This window comes from Numida meleagris, chromosome 3 (genome assembly GCF_002078875.1).
Source record: "Numida meleagris isolate 19003 breed g44 Domestic line chromosome 3, NumMel1.0, whole genome shotgun sequence".
Lineage (NCBI taxonomy): Eukaryota > Metazoa > Chordata > Aves > Galliformes > Numididae > Numida > Numida meleagris.
This window is the reverse complement of record NC_034411.1, coordinates 43,024,992-43,043,499: the sequence shown is the minus strand read 5'-3', so window position 1 is coordinate 43,043,499 and position 18,508 is coordinate 43,024,992. Positions and strand designations below refer to the sequence as shown.

Below are 18,508 nucleotides of genomic sequence, written 5' to 3'. Positions count from 1 at the left end.
ATATTGGTGGTTGTTCTTGGCTGCAGTATGCATCTGAAGCCATATGAATGATTTGATTCTGACTGAACAGCAGTGTGGCAAGTTCAAGTGCAACAGGGACCTGATGCAAGGAAGCAGCAGTTGTCCATGTTTGAATAAATGAAGGTAAAAAATCAACAACAGTGGAGTACAGAAAATCCTACTAGACTTCTCCTTAGAATAATGCTGTTCTCCTAATTCAGTACAGACATTCTCAAAAAGCCAATGAAATCCCTCATAAATAAAACAACAGTGGCTGAATGTGCCCCACTCAACCAATAACTAACATATAAAAAGATACTCAGGACCACTTTCTTGGCTGGAGCAAACTAATATACCCCTTGTCAAATTAATGGAGTTACATAAATGTGTGCTCGTTAAGATCTACCTGCCTCCTACAAACCAGCAGAACAGCAAATATTACTGCTACTGTGGGAAGTGCTGCTACCACCATGATGCTGCAGCAAGTATCCAGAGCTGTGGAAAATTTTAACCAGCTATTAATAATGCAGGAATATAACTATATATATATCGCCTAAAAAAAATCCAAACCAAAAATAGTCCTAGCTATTGAAATAAAACTCAAAACAACATAACCTGAAGCAGTCTGCTAGTGATTTAGTAGCAACAGCAGCAGACAATATGTAATGCTTCTAATTCCCAACATGCTTTATAAATATTCATCTCAAAACAGTCCTGCTGAATACACAGAACTTTTACTCCACTATGTGCACAAGCTGCGATGCTGTGACTATATGGAGGAGCTGCCCAGAGCACCCAGCCAACCACTGTAGAGCCCCCATGGAGCAGACCCTCAGCTGCCTCTCTGCAGCCCTGTGACACCACACAGTCAGGATGATTGCCACCACTCCACCATTTTAGGACTGGCTAGAAAGGGGAAGGCTTTAGTGGGAATGGAATGATGTCACTCAAATGACACATGCACTTCACTTATATGACATTCACGTAATACGAGAACATTGGGTGCCACCAGCCAAGGAAATGAGGCATGTGACACTCTCACTCCAGTGTTGCTCAGACTACTCATTACATTAAAAATGATCCTGTCATTGATCCTGTCTTCTTGGTAATGACCACTCTCATTTACCCAGATGGTTATATGAAGGAGCTTCAATGTGAGTGTGCTCAAGGGCAGGACAAATGTGGCCCCTTAGAGCCACAGTCAGCACTGAGGGGCACAGGCTTGAGAGGGTCTGAAATCCTTGTGAACACCTCTTCTACAGCTTTCCGTGTTCATCCACGTGCACATCTATGGATCAGTGCCAAGAAAATGAAGGAATATTTACAGTGACTTGAGTCAGACTTTCTGATTGCCAGAGAAGGTGAAGGATGCACCACAAAGTCTAGCAGGTGCTGGGCTTCCCCCTGGGAACAAACCGAGGCTGTGCTCACCCGCCCCTCCTGGCTCCCAGGGCTCTGCTCCTACAAGGTGGGGACATGACCTTTGGTCCCAATCACCTTTCCAATGGGGTTCCATTAGCAGCAAACCACTACCAGAACAGACGCAAACCAGGCACTTTGCTTTCCACTTCACTTTCCACTTTGTTAATGGATCTTCCTCTTGCTCCTTCTCCGGAGTTTAATTAATCCCTCATTTTTGAAGACCAGTTCTATTGTCAGTCCACCCCTATGCACAGAGAGGTTTTAGCTATGGCCACAGAATCATCCTGTGGAGACTGTGTGGACCAGACCACAGCATAGGTAGCACTTCAGGCCCATCCGCTGTAGCCATGCTCTTCAAATGTGATCTGACACAACATCTCCCAGAGCTACACTTTCAGAACAGCCTTTTGGCAGGTACTCTGCTCCAATAAGGGCCAAAAGCTCTGAGTTGTATTCCACCTATACACTGGAGGCTGCAATGCTAGAAAGAAAAAAAGCATTAAATGCTATGGATATAGATACAAACACTGCTGTACTCCCATTGAACTCACTTCTGATTACCTGATTAAAAGCTAAGCTATTTCACTCATAAAATTCCTTGTGGTGACAAAGAGTATTTCCCAGTCTGCCCACTCTGTGTTTCCTTTGAGATATTGTGCCTTGCATGAAGACAGCCTCTTCCCTGTTCCTCTCTGTGGTGGCCCATGAACCTCCTGCAACTCTTCTTGCGCAAGGATTTATCTTCCTTGAGGAAAGTCTTGTGATTTGAACTCAACTGAACGTATACACAAACACCCTCTGTTACAGACTTCATGGAAGGTTTTCTCTCTTCCAGCCCTGAGGTAATACGTAATGTTGCTATTTTTCTATTTCACTCTGTAGATGTATGGGGAAGAAAACCAACTCAGAAAGACATCATAACATATAAATAATTTAACTGAAAATGTAACAGAAGCTCTATTGTACCTTGGAATAAAAGAGCCATGAAGTAGAGGGATTTACTGTTGTCCTTCAGACAAATAAGAAACTGACTTTTCTGTATGTATTGGGCACTCAAAGATAGCCTAGAAACATTGTATTAACTCTGGAGGAAATAATTTCAGAGTAAAATGGGCTCCACACAAGTAAAAGTGTCCTTTGTTCAGCTTATTCTAACGGCGATTTTTTTGTTGTTGTTCTTTGGCTAATGCATTCTTTATCTATCTTACTGATTAGTTGAAAGAAAAGTTACATTTTCTTCTGTGGAATTTAGGGAAAAAAACCTCATGATATTTTAAAATGAGTCAAGCTCCATCAAGGGATAATACCAAACTCTTTTTCTCTCAAGGGAGAAAGGATCAGGAGAGAATATTTTCAAAATCCTATTTAAGAAGTCTGGCCAATTTTCACAAGTACTGCCACAAGTCCTTTGCGTGTAAAAAAAACCCACCTGATTCTTCCTTACTGATGGGTATTGTGTGTCTTCAGCCTTGCCAGGTGTACTGCTGAGTACAAAAGAGAGCATCGATACAGTTCTGCGCAGGTGGGTCAAGCCTTGCTGAAAATGGTACAGCAACTATACAGACAATGTATATTTATACTCGCTGGCTACAGTTTTGTGGAGGTATTTGTGCATCTCTGACTGGGTAGATGAATTTCTTCTTCTGGAGCTAGCTATGCCATTAGCAGATGTTACAGTCTTCAGCTGTCTGATACCACCCACCAGTAGGGATTTATAGCCTTCTTAGCCCTGCCAAAGAAATGGTAGGTGTGAGCACTCCCTAATCTGCTTTGGGCAGAATTAGCCCTGTTAATGCAAATTGCCTTTTTAAACAGCTGAAATTAACCTGGATGACCTTGTGTGAGGAGAACGGCTGTTCCTTACACAAAGATCTCCATCACTACAGATGAGATTTTGGAAAAAGGCAAGAGGTAGGAGGTGACAATTTAACAGCCTCTGCTGTCTGGAAAATGAATAAAAGAAAAGGTAAGAGAAAAACAGTAGAGTGAGAATGAAGACAGAAAAGAAACATGAGATGAAGTGGTGGGAACAGCCCTGATACTGGTTCTAGGAGAAAGGATGGGCTGTGGCCAGGGTAAGTTGGAGCGAGGAAACTGCTTGCTGCTGTTTGAATCTTCCTGCACTGGGGAAGAAGGACTTTATACATCTTTAATGAACAAACCTGCATTAAAACATTTTCTTGGCTCTTGCTTGATTTTTTCCTCTTCAGAAATGCGAGACATAAAGCTTCTGCCTAATCATGTCAATCAAAATGGGCAATCTCCCTCAATCTCCCTGGGAAAATCAAGCTAAATGTGCCACTGTGATCTAAGCCTGTGAGTGCCACTACAATGGGCTGAAAAAACAAACAAACAAAAAAACAAACAAACCAATTTTATTTTAATGTATTTATTCTACTGGAAAACTTCCATTTGCAGTGGGATCAACCACAATCAACAATAATCAGGAAGCATTGAAGGTACAACCTGCAGCACAGGTACAAGTTAAAAAGAGGTTGTGGGGATTTGGTGGAAGAGATTTTGAGACTGTGCTGCACGGGCATAACGTGTAGCTCTCCTGGATTGCCCTTTTTGCCCACAGTCCCAAACAGGACCGGTGCTTGTCTCTTCTTCAGTGCCCTAAGTGACCTGCCCTGGCAGCTGAAACTGAGGCACAGGAGCGTGAACTGGGGCAGCTGAGCCATGGGCACAGTCCTAGCCTACTGCCCTGGCTCCAGAGGCAGAGTCCAGCAGGTCAGGCCAGAGACCTGACCACTGCAATACCTAGAGCAGCCGCAGCTGAGGTTGCCAGTGCATTTAGGAAGCAGGATGACTGAAAGCATCTTTTGATCAGCCTGAGGAATGTATGATGACTTTGTGGAAAAAGCAAAGAGGAGAAAGAAGGCTTTGTGTGCTTTCTAAAGATGTTTTATTTTCTACTGCCTATCTTGAAGTTTTCTCTGCAGCCTGTCTGCAATGTAAGTATGGGTTAATCATATTTAAGAGATTCATATAACAGAGTGATGGTGTGATGCAATGCTCCCTCTAGGAATCCCTTTTTTTTTTTTTTTTTTTTCCCCTCGGTGGAGGGATGAGCACAGTGTTTCTACACCATATCTATGTGCTGAATGCCATATCTGAAACTCAAGGCGCCACTAGTGAGTGGAACTGACCATGGACGGGATACTCATCTTTTTCTCCAGAAAGGTGGTATAACAATGCAAACGTTTTAAACTGACAGTTTCATCTGCAGTATTAATTTCAAAAAAAGTGTCATGGAGATAGAGTTCTGCAGTTTTGTGAGCTGGAAAATGTACAGGTTTCAATTTCAGTAATATTTCCTTCTAAAAATAAGTCTTCTTCATGCCAAGCATCTGTTTTAATTTGATCCCTTTTTTGATGTTGAATTACTAAAGCTGGATGAAAATCACTGCAGAAAGGCTAACATTATTTAAAAGGCCATGGTATAATTTTACATTTAACATGTCTCCAAGGAGAGCTATTCCAAGCCTAATAGTTTCTGAGGGACTATTTGCTGTGCTATTCGTTTTGATTAGCTCCAGAGTTCCACTTCCCCCACCCATGCTTAAATCTTTTAGAAAAATAGTGAAATGCAAATTAAAAGAAACAGGCCTAATTAACATTGCTTTTCTGAAATAAGCTCTGGCCATCAGATCAAGATGTGTAGGTGAGGCTTTAAGCTTTCTGCAGGCAGAGCATGCCCATTGCTGACTTAGCACTCCCAAGCTGTCAACTGCAACTTTAGTACTTATTAATTACAGCCTATACAGTTGCACACATTTTCTAAGGAAAACAAACACAAACAAAATTTGTTTCAATGGCACCCGTGAAGGAGAAAACTCATTTTAGGGAGAAGCCTGCCATTTTAGAGGCAGAATGGCTGAGTGTGAAAGGCTCTGCGATGTTCTAACCTACTCTGCACAGCCCTGGCACACATCTGTGGATCAGACTGATGAGTTTTCAGACTGCAGTGCTACTCCCACCTTCTCTTACAAAATGCTTCAGGGGTGAAAACAACTGTACCATATTTGGATATTACAAAAGGGGAAGATTATTACATCAGTACAGAAGACAAATGCAAGAAACAGTTTAAATGGCCCCAAAACAGACAAAGAGCCACAAAGGACCAAACACTGTCCAAAATGTTTAGATGTTTGGCAAGCAAACTAGAGACGAGAAACATGATACTGCTAAGCTGTAGGAAAGCTGCTGCCTGGCCCTACGTCTCAGAAAAGGTCCAGTTAGCACTGAAAAACAGCTTCGTCTCATATTTTTGAGAAGCTCAGCAATGTCAAGGAGAGAATTTGTGACCAAATGGGAAGGAGGCTGTAATGTCCTTATACCAGAGAGGATGTACAGCCATTGTACATCTCAGACTTCCCCTGAAGCAGAATTTAAGAGCTGGTCTGCCCACATTTCTATATTTCTATCTGCCTCCTCTGCTTGTTTGTTGAGACTTACACAACACCTTGGTCCCGTTTAGCCAGTTGTCACCATCCAGGAACGGCTCTTGCTGCTACAAACAAGTTCACTGCTTGTAAAAGCGCTCAGGGTGCTCCTGGCTCTCTGCCCTGCCCTCCTCTAAGCCTTTCAAGTGCAGCCCCACACTCTTTGCTGGTCCATTCCTTTGGAAGATGTATCAGAAGGGTCCTGCCTATTTGAGATCTGCTTCTCTGAAGAGCTGACTTACAGTGAGAGTACCCAGCAGCAACCTGAGCACACTGAATTAAAACAACAGAAAAGTGAGGCTGAATGAATCTTGGCAGGCATCTGACTAAATTCGAGTCTTACAAAATGACAACAGCATAAAACATGCTCTGTTGTCTTGCTATGGTGAGTGTGCACGCAGTAACATACTGCATGACAGCCAGGACCTCTGAAGTTACTCAGAATGAGACAACCAGGAAAGCCTTCAAAATACACTCACAGAGCAGATACAAGACCCTCATAGAAAACTTTCTCCACTGCACTTCTTTGCTATTCCATCCATTTTACTGCAGTCAATTTTCTCTCTCCAACACATCACAAGGACACTGGCTCATGCTGTTTGTATGCATTCTTCCTATAAATTTCTAGTTGCAGTCTGGAGCTTTCCATGATGGTTCTTTTGCAAAGCGCCAGATGAGCACCCCTCTGGAAAAATGCCCTCCCTGTGCAAATCCAAAGCAACACAGACATTTATGCCTAAATGGTCTCCGAAATCTGTATCTCCCACATGATACTCTATATCCTATTGAGTCTGTTGCCACGCTACCAGCTTAAGTATCCTTCAGACAGTGAAAGTAATCTTCTGCTGAAGTGCCTGAACAATAGGATTTCACGAATCCCAGCTTTATAAGCCAAACTTCATAGAAGAACACAATAATTGTTCTCCCTAATTTATCAAGGTAAGAAATAGTCTTCTAATTCTGACCCCACATTTTGTAAGGCTACAACTCCCCTAGTGTCAGATCCAATTTCTGTCCCTGTGAGGGGAAGAACACCTTGGCCATCACTTGAAGAGTGTTTTACCTACTGCTCTCACCACCAGACGTTTTTCCTGAAAAATTTTTAGCTTCAAAACATTCATCACATTGCCTTTAGCAGCCGGGTTTTTATCTATCAGTTATATTATCTTACAGATATTTACAGACTTTGATCACATCACACTGTCTGTCTTTAAACATATATATCTTGTAACTCTCTTGGATACTCTCTTGCAATTATTGCATATATTCTGCTACTTGTTTTTTCAGATTTTCTCCCGTTTTTTCATAATCTACCCTGGAGGTGTTCACGGCATGTTTAGACGTTGTGTTGAGGGACATGGTTTATTGAGAACTATTGGTGACAGGTGGATGGTTGGACTGGATGATCTTGTAGGTCTTTTCCAACCTTGGTGATTCTATGATTACCTTAAATCATGAATACCAAAATATCTCTAACTTCACTTTTTTTGGTATTCATGCTCTCTGCATTTAGCACTAAACTCCTGACATAGCCATAATATAGGTTATGAGGAAATTGCTGTAGAACCAACTAAATATTACTGTGGAATGTCCTGCCTTCCAACAAGCATATCTACCTACGCCAACGACCTGAAAACAAGCAAACCAAGACCATGAATATCAATGGATGGGGAAAATGAAGTTTAAAGAAAACATGAAACAACATTGGAATTCATACATTTGGTGACTGTCACTGCTACTAGCACATAAGTAGAGGTATATAGCAAGTCTAACTACACAGGCCTGCTAAAAACAGCTCTCAGGAGTTAATGACTTCCGTTTATTGAGAGCCTGTTGACATCACTTCTCCACTAGTACTGCATTTTTATAGCTCTTTAAATCGCACCTTCTCCCCAGTCTACCCATACCAAAACATGCTGAGATAAATGCACTTTCAATTCTTAGCAATTACCAGAATTATATATGAGCTATAGGATTTACTAGGTCTTCAGCATAACCTAACTTGCATCCCAGAGGTAGACACAGGCTGCAAAATCTTGCCTTGCTCACAGCTGGGAACATTCGGAGCCAAATAGTTTGTTAGTGCATACAGAGATAGGAAAAAAAGTCATGAAATTCACATGTGTTCAAGATCCAAATTCCACTGTAGTACTGGCATCTGCAAAACTGAAGTTGTCATTTGGGACTATTTCTGCTGTATGCTTTGCCTCCTCAGGAGAGAGGGAAGTGTGTAACCCGTCCTTTTATCAAGTCATTAGCCTTGGCTCCAACAGCATAGGAGAACTAAAAATCTGTAAGATTTAACCAGGTAGACTCTGGTTGACCCAGAGAAGAAAGCAGTTGCCTTCAAGCTGTTGAATCTGGCCCCTGTCCCACACACCTCTGCAGTGTTTGGTACAGATAATATAATGGGGGTAGAAAAGGCCATAGCAGCAGCAGTTTTTACTTTGGCTACTATCTTCCAGTAATCTTTCCTGGAGAGTGGAGAAATCAGCCTAGATAGAGAAAGCTTGAGATGCAGTCAGGTCTTCTGCAAACCTCATCTGGCATCAGTAAGAAAAATACTTGAAAATCCAACTTGAAAGCTTCAGTAGGAGTAGGGATCCAATTTTGAAATCAGTGCAATGATTTTAAATAAAGCAAAAAACTTTCAGCATACACTAATTGCATCAAATCTCTGGCAGATTTTGAAAAATCGGATTCATCCAAAACTCTCACATTTACTTTGTTTTCCAAAAGAGAGCTCTTTTGGAGAATGTGTACAGGCTTCCATTGCAGCCTTTTTTCCATCCACAGAAATGCCTCCCATCTGCTCTAGAATCAATCTTCTAATAAATTGACTTACTTTCTCTAGATACTAGATAGTGATGCAATTGAAATAGTTTAATCTGATTTTCCTTTCCTTCTGATCTCGCTGTTACATCTGTACCCATTTGATGCTTGTAATTCTGATTGACACTGCCAGTTCCCTTTCTTATTAAAAATCATCCTGCTGTAGTCAGGATGATCAATATTTGAGCACAACAATCTGAAACATAAGAGATTAATCATAAGAGAAACACTCTTCTTTTTCCCAGCTCTCTTTTGTATATCAGAATTTTATAAAACATTCCAAAGAATAAACAATATTTATGTATTTCATAACTTTATACTTCCACTTGGGAATAGGATGGCAAAAAAGACTAGGAGCAGGATTTCAAAAGTGCATCAGTGTATGTATGTGCAGTAGAATATTATACAAAGATTTGCTAAACCTATATCTACCTGCACTGACCCAGGCTTGCTCCACTAGTTTCAGGTTAGACTTAGTGTGCAGGAAATCTGGCAGCATGATATTGAAATGATTTCAGTAGTAGAGACATGTTAAGTCTCAATTCTTAAACATTGTATTTAGGAGCCTCTGTTTAGGGCAGGTCTAGAACAGACATAGAGTTTGTTATTAACATTTCCTTCTTACAAATGACTTGGAAGAAAAATCTCTTCTGCAAGTTCAGTGACTGGATTTATGAAGGTATCCTGGTGCCCAAAGTTGCAGACGGGTGTCTGGGGGGATTTTCAAAAGCCCCTCAGTGAGTGATGTGCCTCATCTCACTGAACACTGAAAAGAGTTAAATTATAGATCTGTTCAAGTGCTTTTCTCATGTCAACAAAGAGCGTCTTTGCATTGCTAGACCTCTAATTATCTCTATAAGATGGTCCCCAATTAGTTGCAGATGGCCAGCAAAAGCAAAAGGAATGAAATGTTTCTGACAAATACGTGCTGCTTCTGGGTTAGGAAAGGTTTTGTTTTTCTGTGTGGATTTTCTGGCAGTAGCTCTGACTCACGTTACTCTGGCTCAGTACTCTGCTGTCTCAGTATGGCACTACACAGCGATAGTAAATAAGGCCTGGTGGGTGGTGGACTCCATGGAGGGATTATTTACACGATGACATTACGAACCTCTTCCCACAGTGATGCCATCATGTCATTTCCTGAACTCCTTCATTATTGTCAGTATCCTCTGGGGAGATAGGATGATGCTCTCTGACGTGTTGGCAGTCAGTCTTAACTAGGGAGCTTTTAATGACGTGTTACAAGACAAATGGGGAAACTGCCTATCGTATGAATGTTCACTGTAGATATTTTTTCCTGTGACTATTATATGTCAGGGACCATGGAAAAGTTATGCTTACTGAAAGAAATCAAAAGAATCTAATTACAGTGATTTTTATAGAGAGAGTTAAAAGATGCATGTCAAAAGGGACTGATATATAATTAAGATAATGTCAGTTGCAACTCCCATACCATTTAATTACTAGAAATGGTTGGCATTGTGCTATCTTCATGAAAGTGAGCTACTTTGATAACAAAATGATGCAATCTTGATATCAAATACAGAAAAAAAAAGAAAGGAAAATAAAACCAATGTATTTGTAAGAAAAATAATGAAATAGGGAGCAGTCGACACGCTGAAAAGACAGTACAAATAGAAACCCACCAGCCATCTCCAACTCAAAATCTGTGCTACATGTTTGACTCACTCTGTGTTGGAAACTGAGATGCAGAGAGAGTTGCCTAAACTGGCAGTCAAAATCAAGACTTACTAGCGTGACAAGAAAGCAGTAGTGAGAAGTGGAGGAAGAAAGGAATAAAAAGAAAAGATTAATAAAAATGGAAGGGAGCATAAGCTTTGCAATCAAAGTGCAAAACTCTTCCGAGGCATTGGATTTATCCATGTGTTGAGTTTGTTCTAGATTCTCATAGGTAATCCAAACCCATAACTGCTAAGCAGGTTCTGGACCCTCTTGGATTCAGGCCCTCAAACACCTTTGAGGATAAAGGTCTTTGTATTTCGATTTCCTGCTGGCTGTATTACACTCATAAAACTGTTAGCAATTTTTGATATACATAAAATATTAAAATAATTCATTTAATTTAACACACATTTTGTTTACCAGAGATGTCATTTATCTCTACAAGACCTATACCTACTATAGCACAATGCCATCTGTTGAAAATTAACAGGTCACTGGAAAACTGTAATTTTTCCATTCATTAAAAATGAAAATCCTATCATGTTCATGTGCAAGCCCACAGACCTGCTGGTAGGGCTGTGCTCCTAATTATGGTATAGCCTGTTGTTTGAACAATGACATCAACCAACTGTCAATTATTAATGGTTCCCAGAGTTTTGTGGCCACCACTAGGAGACATCAAAACTTTCATGCACTTGAATGGATACTGAATTATCATCCATTTTGTAATGGAAAATTAGACTGAATAAATACTTTAACATTACTCTACTGACTACCTCTAGCTCACTTATCTATGACCTGCAATTTGGATCACTTTAAGCTCACAGTTTCTTATTTCATTGCAGAGACACAATCTCATTTACAAGCTAAATTTTTCTACAAACTTTAAAATACAAAAAGTAAACCATCAGTTGTCCAGACTACTTTTTTGGTGAGAGTTGGTCTCTTTTCTCAAGTAACTAGTGATAGAACAAGAGGTAATGGCCTCAAGTTTTGCCAGGAGAGGTTCAGGATGGATATTAGGAAAAATTTCTTCTCTGAAAGAGCTGTCAGGCAGTGGCACAGGCTGCCAAGGGAGGTGGTGGAGTCACTGTCCCTGGAGGTGTTAAAGAATCGTGTGGATGTGGCACTGAGGGACATGGTTAGTGGGCGTGGTGGGGACGGGTTGACGGTTGGACTTAATGATCTTAGAGGTCTCTTCCTACCTTAATGATTCTATGATTTACTGCAAGTTTAGTAAATACGTCCCTCTATGCACTGATTTCAAGGAATTACTTTCTTTGTCTTCTGCTCATTTAAGCAATCTGTTTCCATGAGATAATACAGAATTAAAGGATCTGACCTAATTGTCTGTGTCTTTCCAAATTCATTATACTAGTTCCTCATTTAATCCAATCTTACCATTACCACTTTTTAGTATAAGAACAAAATCACTAAATAATTTTCTAGCAGATGAACATTTTAATTACTACTCCTTTCCACCAAAGAAAATGTAATTTTTGGAAGTTTTTATCTGAGAAGTAACCTCATGATTGCTTGCCACATATGCTAGACATTTTTGCCCTCTGTAAAAGCTACATGCTATTAACCAATAGCACTTAACAGAGGTTTAAACTTAGCCCTCTGAGCTAAGAAGTTCTACTGAGCTAAAGCAAAAAACTTCCTATGAGTTAAAGCAGTTCTACTGGACAGCCATTCTTTCCTATTATAACAGATCCCCTCATACATACATCCTTGCAGCTTCCTGGCTGCTGGCTGCTGTGACATATGGGATTGCTTGAATGAGTCTGAAATTCACTGATTTGTCTCTAATATTCAACTAAATTCCACTGAATTTATATTTTGAATATCCACCAAAGCTTGTCATTTGCTCCTTTGTGTAGCATGCTGGTGCTGAACATCAAGGAGAGACAAAGAAATCTGATGATTTGAAGGTGACCATGATTCACTAACAAATCTCTCTTATTACAGTAAGAACTGTCAGAACTAAACTTAAGAAGAATAAAATGCTATTTTGCAATCATATGGGATTCAATTTTGCAATCATTTTACATGTTATTTTGTTTGAGTTAAGTGTAAATTTGATCATATAATCTGCTAAAAATCATATCTAGATTGTGAAAGGAGCAAGGCTGAAATAATTTAGCAGGATTTCAATGCATGACTGTAAAGTTTTTTTCCATCCTGGAACTTTACTTCATTAAATTAAAGCATGAGAAATAACATAGGCTTATCATGAAACCTGTCATCTTTTGAAAGTGAAAAAGAACCAAGCAACACCAAAAAGAAATAAGCCAGCAATGTAAGACTGATCACACTGCTGTTTAGACCAGCAGAAAAGTCTCACCACATGTCTGGCATCTACCAGGAGAATTTCCTACCTTCACTGCAAACTCTGTTTCTGTTGCTTTATGAACACATCTCTTGCACACTGAATAGGAGCCAATTCCTATGTCCTCCTTGATCTCATATCCATCTGTGAAGTGAATGTTGTTTCCATGTAACTGCTATAGAGAAAGACAAAATAAACAAGGTAATCAGGACATGGGTACATAAATGCAAGGACTAGCCTGGTCTTCACAAAGTGTGTGATCTCATCTTCTCCACAGAATCCTCTTGTTCTTAGCTAGTGTTCTAAGTCCAATTAAAAAAATCTGAAGCTTTTTATCTAAACAAGTGTGTCCCATCCCTTTTTACCTCTTTTAAGTCTGTAAGAAGGAGTTTCCCACTGAGAAGTAATGGCAGAAAAAGCAGAGATTTTCTAAACTATTTATGGAATGCAGACAACCACTTCCTACTAGAAATTCACAGGGAACTGTAGGCCTAAATCTCTTGACAAACACGCATTTCTTGTCTACAGAAACTTATTTCTAATTACTGAAGGGCCAGATAATTTGGGCAGGCAGATTGGTTAGATGATGATGGCCTCCCAAAGCCCAGATTTGAAACCTTGATGCAAATTCCATTCCAGGACTTAAGAAATGACCATTACCTCTAAAAATCCTCTAGGACCTTCTGTCTAAAAATGTATCCTCTCTGGAAAAGCCTAAACAGAGCCTTGTCAGACATGTAACCATGTAAGACACGCATGTTATATTTAACGCATTTTTAGAAGAAAACATATATACATTTTTGGGGGGTGTAATTTCTTGGCTAACAATTCACTTAGTGGTGCAGAAAACAGCCTTTAATAGTAAACTATGAATTATTAAAACAGAGATGAAAGCTGATACCATAGGCAAGGACTCTTCCCCTTGAGGCATGTGTACCTCTTGCTGTGGGTAAGACAAAAGCTTTTTCCTTGTGGGAAAATGTGCTTCATCTTTGAGCAGCCCCGTTCCTCTCCTGATTCACAGTTCCTCTGATGTGTTGAGCCATTTGTAGCAATTCATTTCTGGTTTACTCTAGTGTGAAATTACAATAGCTGGAGAGAATGTCATAGGGGAATGGCAACAAGAAACCAAGAGTCTGGCAATTTTCCTTCCACTGCCAAGTTATGTGAATATGACCAGGCTCTTGTGCAATCACAACAGGAACATTGTGGTCTCTCTAAACCCAGAAGCCTGGGCTCCGTGTGTGTGGGAGCCTACAGAAATAGTTCAATAAGCTTCTCTGCCAATATCACATAATTCAAGACAAATCAGGCACTAAAAAACATTTCACTACTTGCCCTGCAATAGTGTTTTGAGTATGCAGAAGTACTTTTCATCCGAGCTGTGATAAGTGTGATCCCTTTTTCCCTTGTAGGGCAGTCGAGAATGTAAAGATAAAAGCCCTTGTGAAAAAAATACCTAATTTTCCATCTCGTACATGTAGCATGGAAACAGATGAGGCTTGGGTGAATGTGAAACGCTAAGGCAGTTTAAATACAACATGCCCATATGTATCTGCCCGTCAAGTGCAAAGTTTAACATCAGCATCCATACCTGCACAATTGGATGAACAGTGGCTTTGTGCACATCTTGCTGTGCAGGCTCCTGCACCAAGTTAGAGGCAACAAAGCTGAACCCTCTGAAAAGATGATGAGCATTGGCACTTGGAGGAACGCCTGGGGAATCTGTGGGAGGAAGAAAACGACCTCATGAGTGGCACAAAGGATCAGAAAATAATAGTACAACACCTGCAGTAGACTTAGTCACCCCTGTCAGTCAGCTGCAGATTCTGCTGAACTGGTAGACATCTAATTCACCTCCATAAGAAAGACTCTGATGTGCCTTCTCCATCCCTTTCCCCTGGATCTGAACATTGCAGGGATACTGTTTGCAAGATCTCTCCTCTTGGATACAGAGTTTTTGTCATGGTAAATTTTCATTCCAGTGTGAAGCACCGTCTGTGCAAGGAGTCTGAAGGATGGATGGCTCAAGGCAGGGCACCCCTTTGGCTTAGCAGAAGTTCTCCAGAGAGTGGAAAAAAGCTGTGGGATGCTTTATCTGTCCTTTGTGGAACACCTTGACTACAGAAATTACAAAGGCTAAAGTAATGCAATATGATGTGTGGATGAGGAGAATGCAAAGGGGAAAAGACCTGAAGCGAGTGTAAAAGCACGATGCTCCCAAAGTGGTGGTTTGCAGACTCAAAAGGATCTTTCTAGAGCAGATGTAGGAGCTGGGACCTACTCCAGGAAGAGGCTGACTGACTTGTCCTCAGGTGAACAAACTGGCTGGGGGTGTTGTAACTAACCTCTTCACTCCGGGAGAGTTCAAAGAGCCCTGAATTGTTCTGCCTTTGGAATCAAACAACTAGAGACCAGTCTCTGGGACCTTTGCTATCACTCAATGAGAGAAACATCCTGCCAAAGCAAGAAGAGAAGAGGTGCTTCACTTAGAGTTCTGAAATGCTTTAAAGAGATCTTTCTCCCATAGTGCACTTTTTGTCCAGGGCATTTTCATAAGCAGTAAGAGCAGCAACGCAAACCTTTCCTGGGTACGTAAAATGTAAACTGTGGATATTTCCTCATTTTTCATTTGTTCTTTTTTTCCGCCTATCATTGTGTTTCCTCCAATATGACATGTGGTTTACTATACAAGGTTCAGTCCTTCTGAAGCCGTAATATGGTAGAAACAAATGATCTAGAAACAAACCAAACTGAGACTGCAGCTAATTCTATATCTCTACAAAGTCTCAGCTTTGGCTGGAGCCAGAAAAAAGCACAGCAAGTCTAAGCTCACTCCAAACTATGTGGAAAAGCCTATTCTTTGGTAAAACAAAGTGGGCTATTTGTTTATTTGCATGTCCATGAGTGTGGTCCTTGCAAATACATGGATGAATCTCACCAGACCTCTTGCTTCACTGGGTACTTCTTACAAGAGCGTATATACTACAGTACTTTTCCAAAAGAGACTAATTAAGGGAAAATAATATTTATTTTGAAAATGGAATGGGATAATTCAAATCTTGAACACTATTGAACTGCAGAAGAGTTGTGATTCAGTTCCAAACCACAAGTGCTAGGTCATCTCTATTTAAAATAACTGTTCCTTCATAATTCACTGCTAATCTCTTTATGAAACACTGTAAATGAACAAGTGATTATTTGGTATTCAGTATTAAATATTCACTACCACTGACCAGTATGCCCACTGTATGGACTGGATGTTAAAACGCATTAAGTGCAAAACTCTGTTTAAATCATGTTAACTGTGATAGTTATGAATCCTAAATCCTTTTCCTAGTCTTGATAAATACTGAATCGTTTGATATGTCTGACCTACTTGCAAACACCAAACTCCTATGATGGCTATCTTTCTAACTGTGAAAGCCATAATGCTTTGTCCTACCTGAGCATCCTACATTACAGTACTCATAAAGGCTTCATAAATCTGAAGTAATTTACTTCAGTATGCTTCACAGGGGACAGTAAACATTATTATTTTATTTGCAGAACAGGAGATATAGATACCTGAGGTGCAACTTTACATACATTTTCTCAGCAGTAAAGCCAGCCTAAGATGCCTGTGCTGGTCATGGAAAACCACCCCATCCCTAAAAACAGTGCAGACATTTGTGGGCTGAACTCTAATTTGGATTACCACAACGATCTTGGTTTGACCCTTTTTCTAATCACAACTTACAGCCTGGATCACTTCTGCTCCCTGAGAGGATCCATAGATAGCTGAGTCAACATAAATGAAATGTTGAAGCGGACTTGAGAAATAAGTGGCCAGAAAAACTGACTCAAACTCAGATGAATCCTTGAGAAAAGGTAATGTTAAACTGTACCTGCAATGATGAACTGTGAGTATTGGGACTGCATCTTCAGAATCCTCACAGGAAAGCTTAGGATTCTGCAGAAAGCTGTTTCAACCTCCAGACTACAGAAAGCTTTCTGTGAAACAGCAAACTACTAGACTGGCAAGTGACTGGATGCAAACCTTTGACTGAACCTGATTCTAGGCAGTAGAGCTCATTTAATAATTAAAGAAACATCTATGGAATACAAAGTTAAATACTAACTTGTAGAGATACAAAGTTCTTTGAAGCCTAGAACAGTTGAATTCAGCTAATGTAAGCAACAATAATAGTAATAAAATAGCCAATAATTACATTGTTTCTCTATAAACAATGCAGACATATTAATGTGAAGTTGGTGAAATGTTCCTGTCTTTTCTCAGAAATGCAAAACACTCTTTGCATCCCGTTGGGTATCACTAAAAACAGCAACTCCACAGGTGATCAGACTTTTTGACTCAATGGAATAGGGAGGGAGATTATGAATGAACTGAATCACTAAAAAAATCCAACACCCGTGTGCCATCGTGCTAACCTGTGGGGGTCCGAGATGTGAACTCTGGATCAAAATGAAAAGTGTCTTCTGGCCGTCCCACTGCAGGCTTGAAAGGTGGCTTGATTTCTTTTCTGTACAGTTTCTACAAGAAGAACAAATCACAGTCAGCAACACGACAACAAATTCTGCTACTTCAATACTCACAGAAAAGCTTCCCTGCTTTGTTTGGAGTGGCCTTCGTTAGCTCAGTGCCATCCTCGCAGGGTTGACAAAGAGGATGATGAAGCCACAGTACTAGCTCTTGTTTAACTGGTAGGCTTCAAATCAGTGTCCTGGCAGGTCTCTGCAGTTCTTAGTTACTAGGACTCAGAATGTAAATGCAATGTTTCTGGTCGAAATTTAGACCATGAACTGACACAACAGTACAGCTGGAGCATCTGGAAATTCACTGATCTTAAGGGCAGGACTGGAACATGCAGTGGTAACACTAGGAGACCATGCAAGGTTGAGCTGAGCATCACAGTAATGATAACAATAACCACTTGGAAGCAGTGACTGCTTTAGCATTTTTTGTTTGTCAAGAACTAGCAATATGTTCAACACCCTGCCAGACGGAGATGAGCAACAGGCCTTGCTGCTTGGAGCTCACAACCTAAACAAGAGATTTGTTCTTTTGGCATATCTGGTGAAACGGAAGGAGCTCACAGCTGAGGGTTAGATGAAATCCATCCAATCTTCCCATCCAAAGGCAGTACGAAGAAAGCACTGCAGATGGGTGGGAAATCATGTTAAAGGTGTAAATGTAGATGGAGCAGAGGAACAAAACCAAGGAAAAAAGTTAAGGAAGAGGGGAAGACATACAATAGGTAAGAACAACTGGGTGAGTTTGTTCTGGGGAGTGAAGGGGCAACTATGGGACCACCTAAGTAACAGTCACCATATATGTGTACTAATACCCTGCCTTCATTACAAGGGATCTCGTGGCCTCTTTACTCATACTTAGCAATGCTTAAGAAATTGCTGCACTGTGTTCCTTTGCAAGCATTCATATGCACACACACTTTCTGGAAGATAAACAAACTGGGGCTTAGTATGTCTAGAACTGTCTTGAAGCCTACAGAGGTTAAAGAAAAGAGTCCTATTGATTTAAACGATCTTTGCATTATCTCTGCTTGAACTGGCCAAACCTGAGCACCATGCTGGTGGCAGCACCAAGAACTGAGCTCCCATTTGACTCCCTACCCCATGTTTCCATCCCTAGGCTTGCTCCCTTTCTGGCAATGCTTTTGTTCTCAGGTTTCAAAGAACTGAGTTAGTTGCCACAGACAGTTTCCAATAATTAGCATGCCTGAGCAAAAATACTTTGTTTCTTTCAAACTTTCAAGTCATGATAAGAGCT

The 18,508-nt window shown here is 40.5% G+C and overlaps 1 protein-coding gene across 1 annotated transcript in view; it reads right to left on the bottom strand.

Annotated features, from left to right (window-relative positions):
- Positions 1-18,508, bottom strand: part of RPS6KA2 (ribosomal protein S6 kinase A2) — a 165,705-nt gene that overhangs the window by 18,898 nt on the left and 128,299 nt on the right. The window contains exons 12-14 of the mRNA XM_021392310.1: positions 17,149-17,251; positions 14,312-14,442; positions 12,767-12,892 (exon numbers count right to left, since the gene is read on the bottom strand). Of these exons, the coding sequence (XP_021247985.1) occupies positions 12,767-12,892; positions 14,312-14,442; positions 17,149-17,251 (360 nt within the window). The remainder of the gene's footprint in view (positions 1-12,766; positions 12,893-14,311; positions 14,443-17,148; positions 17,252-18,508) is intronic.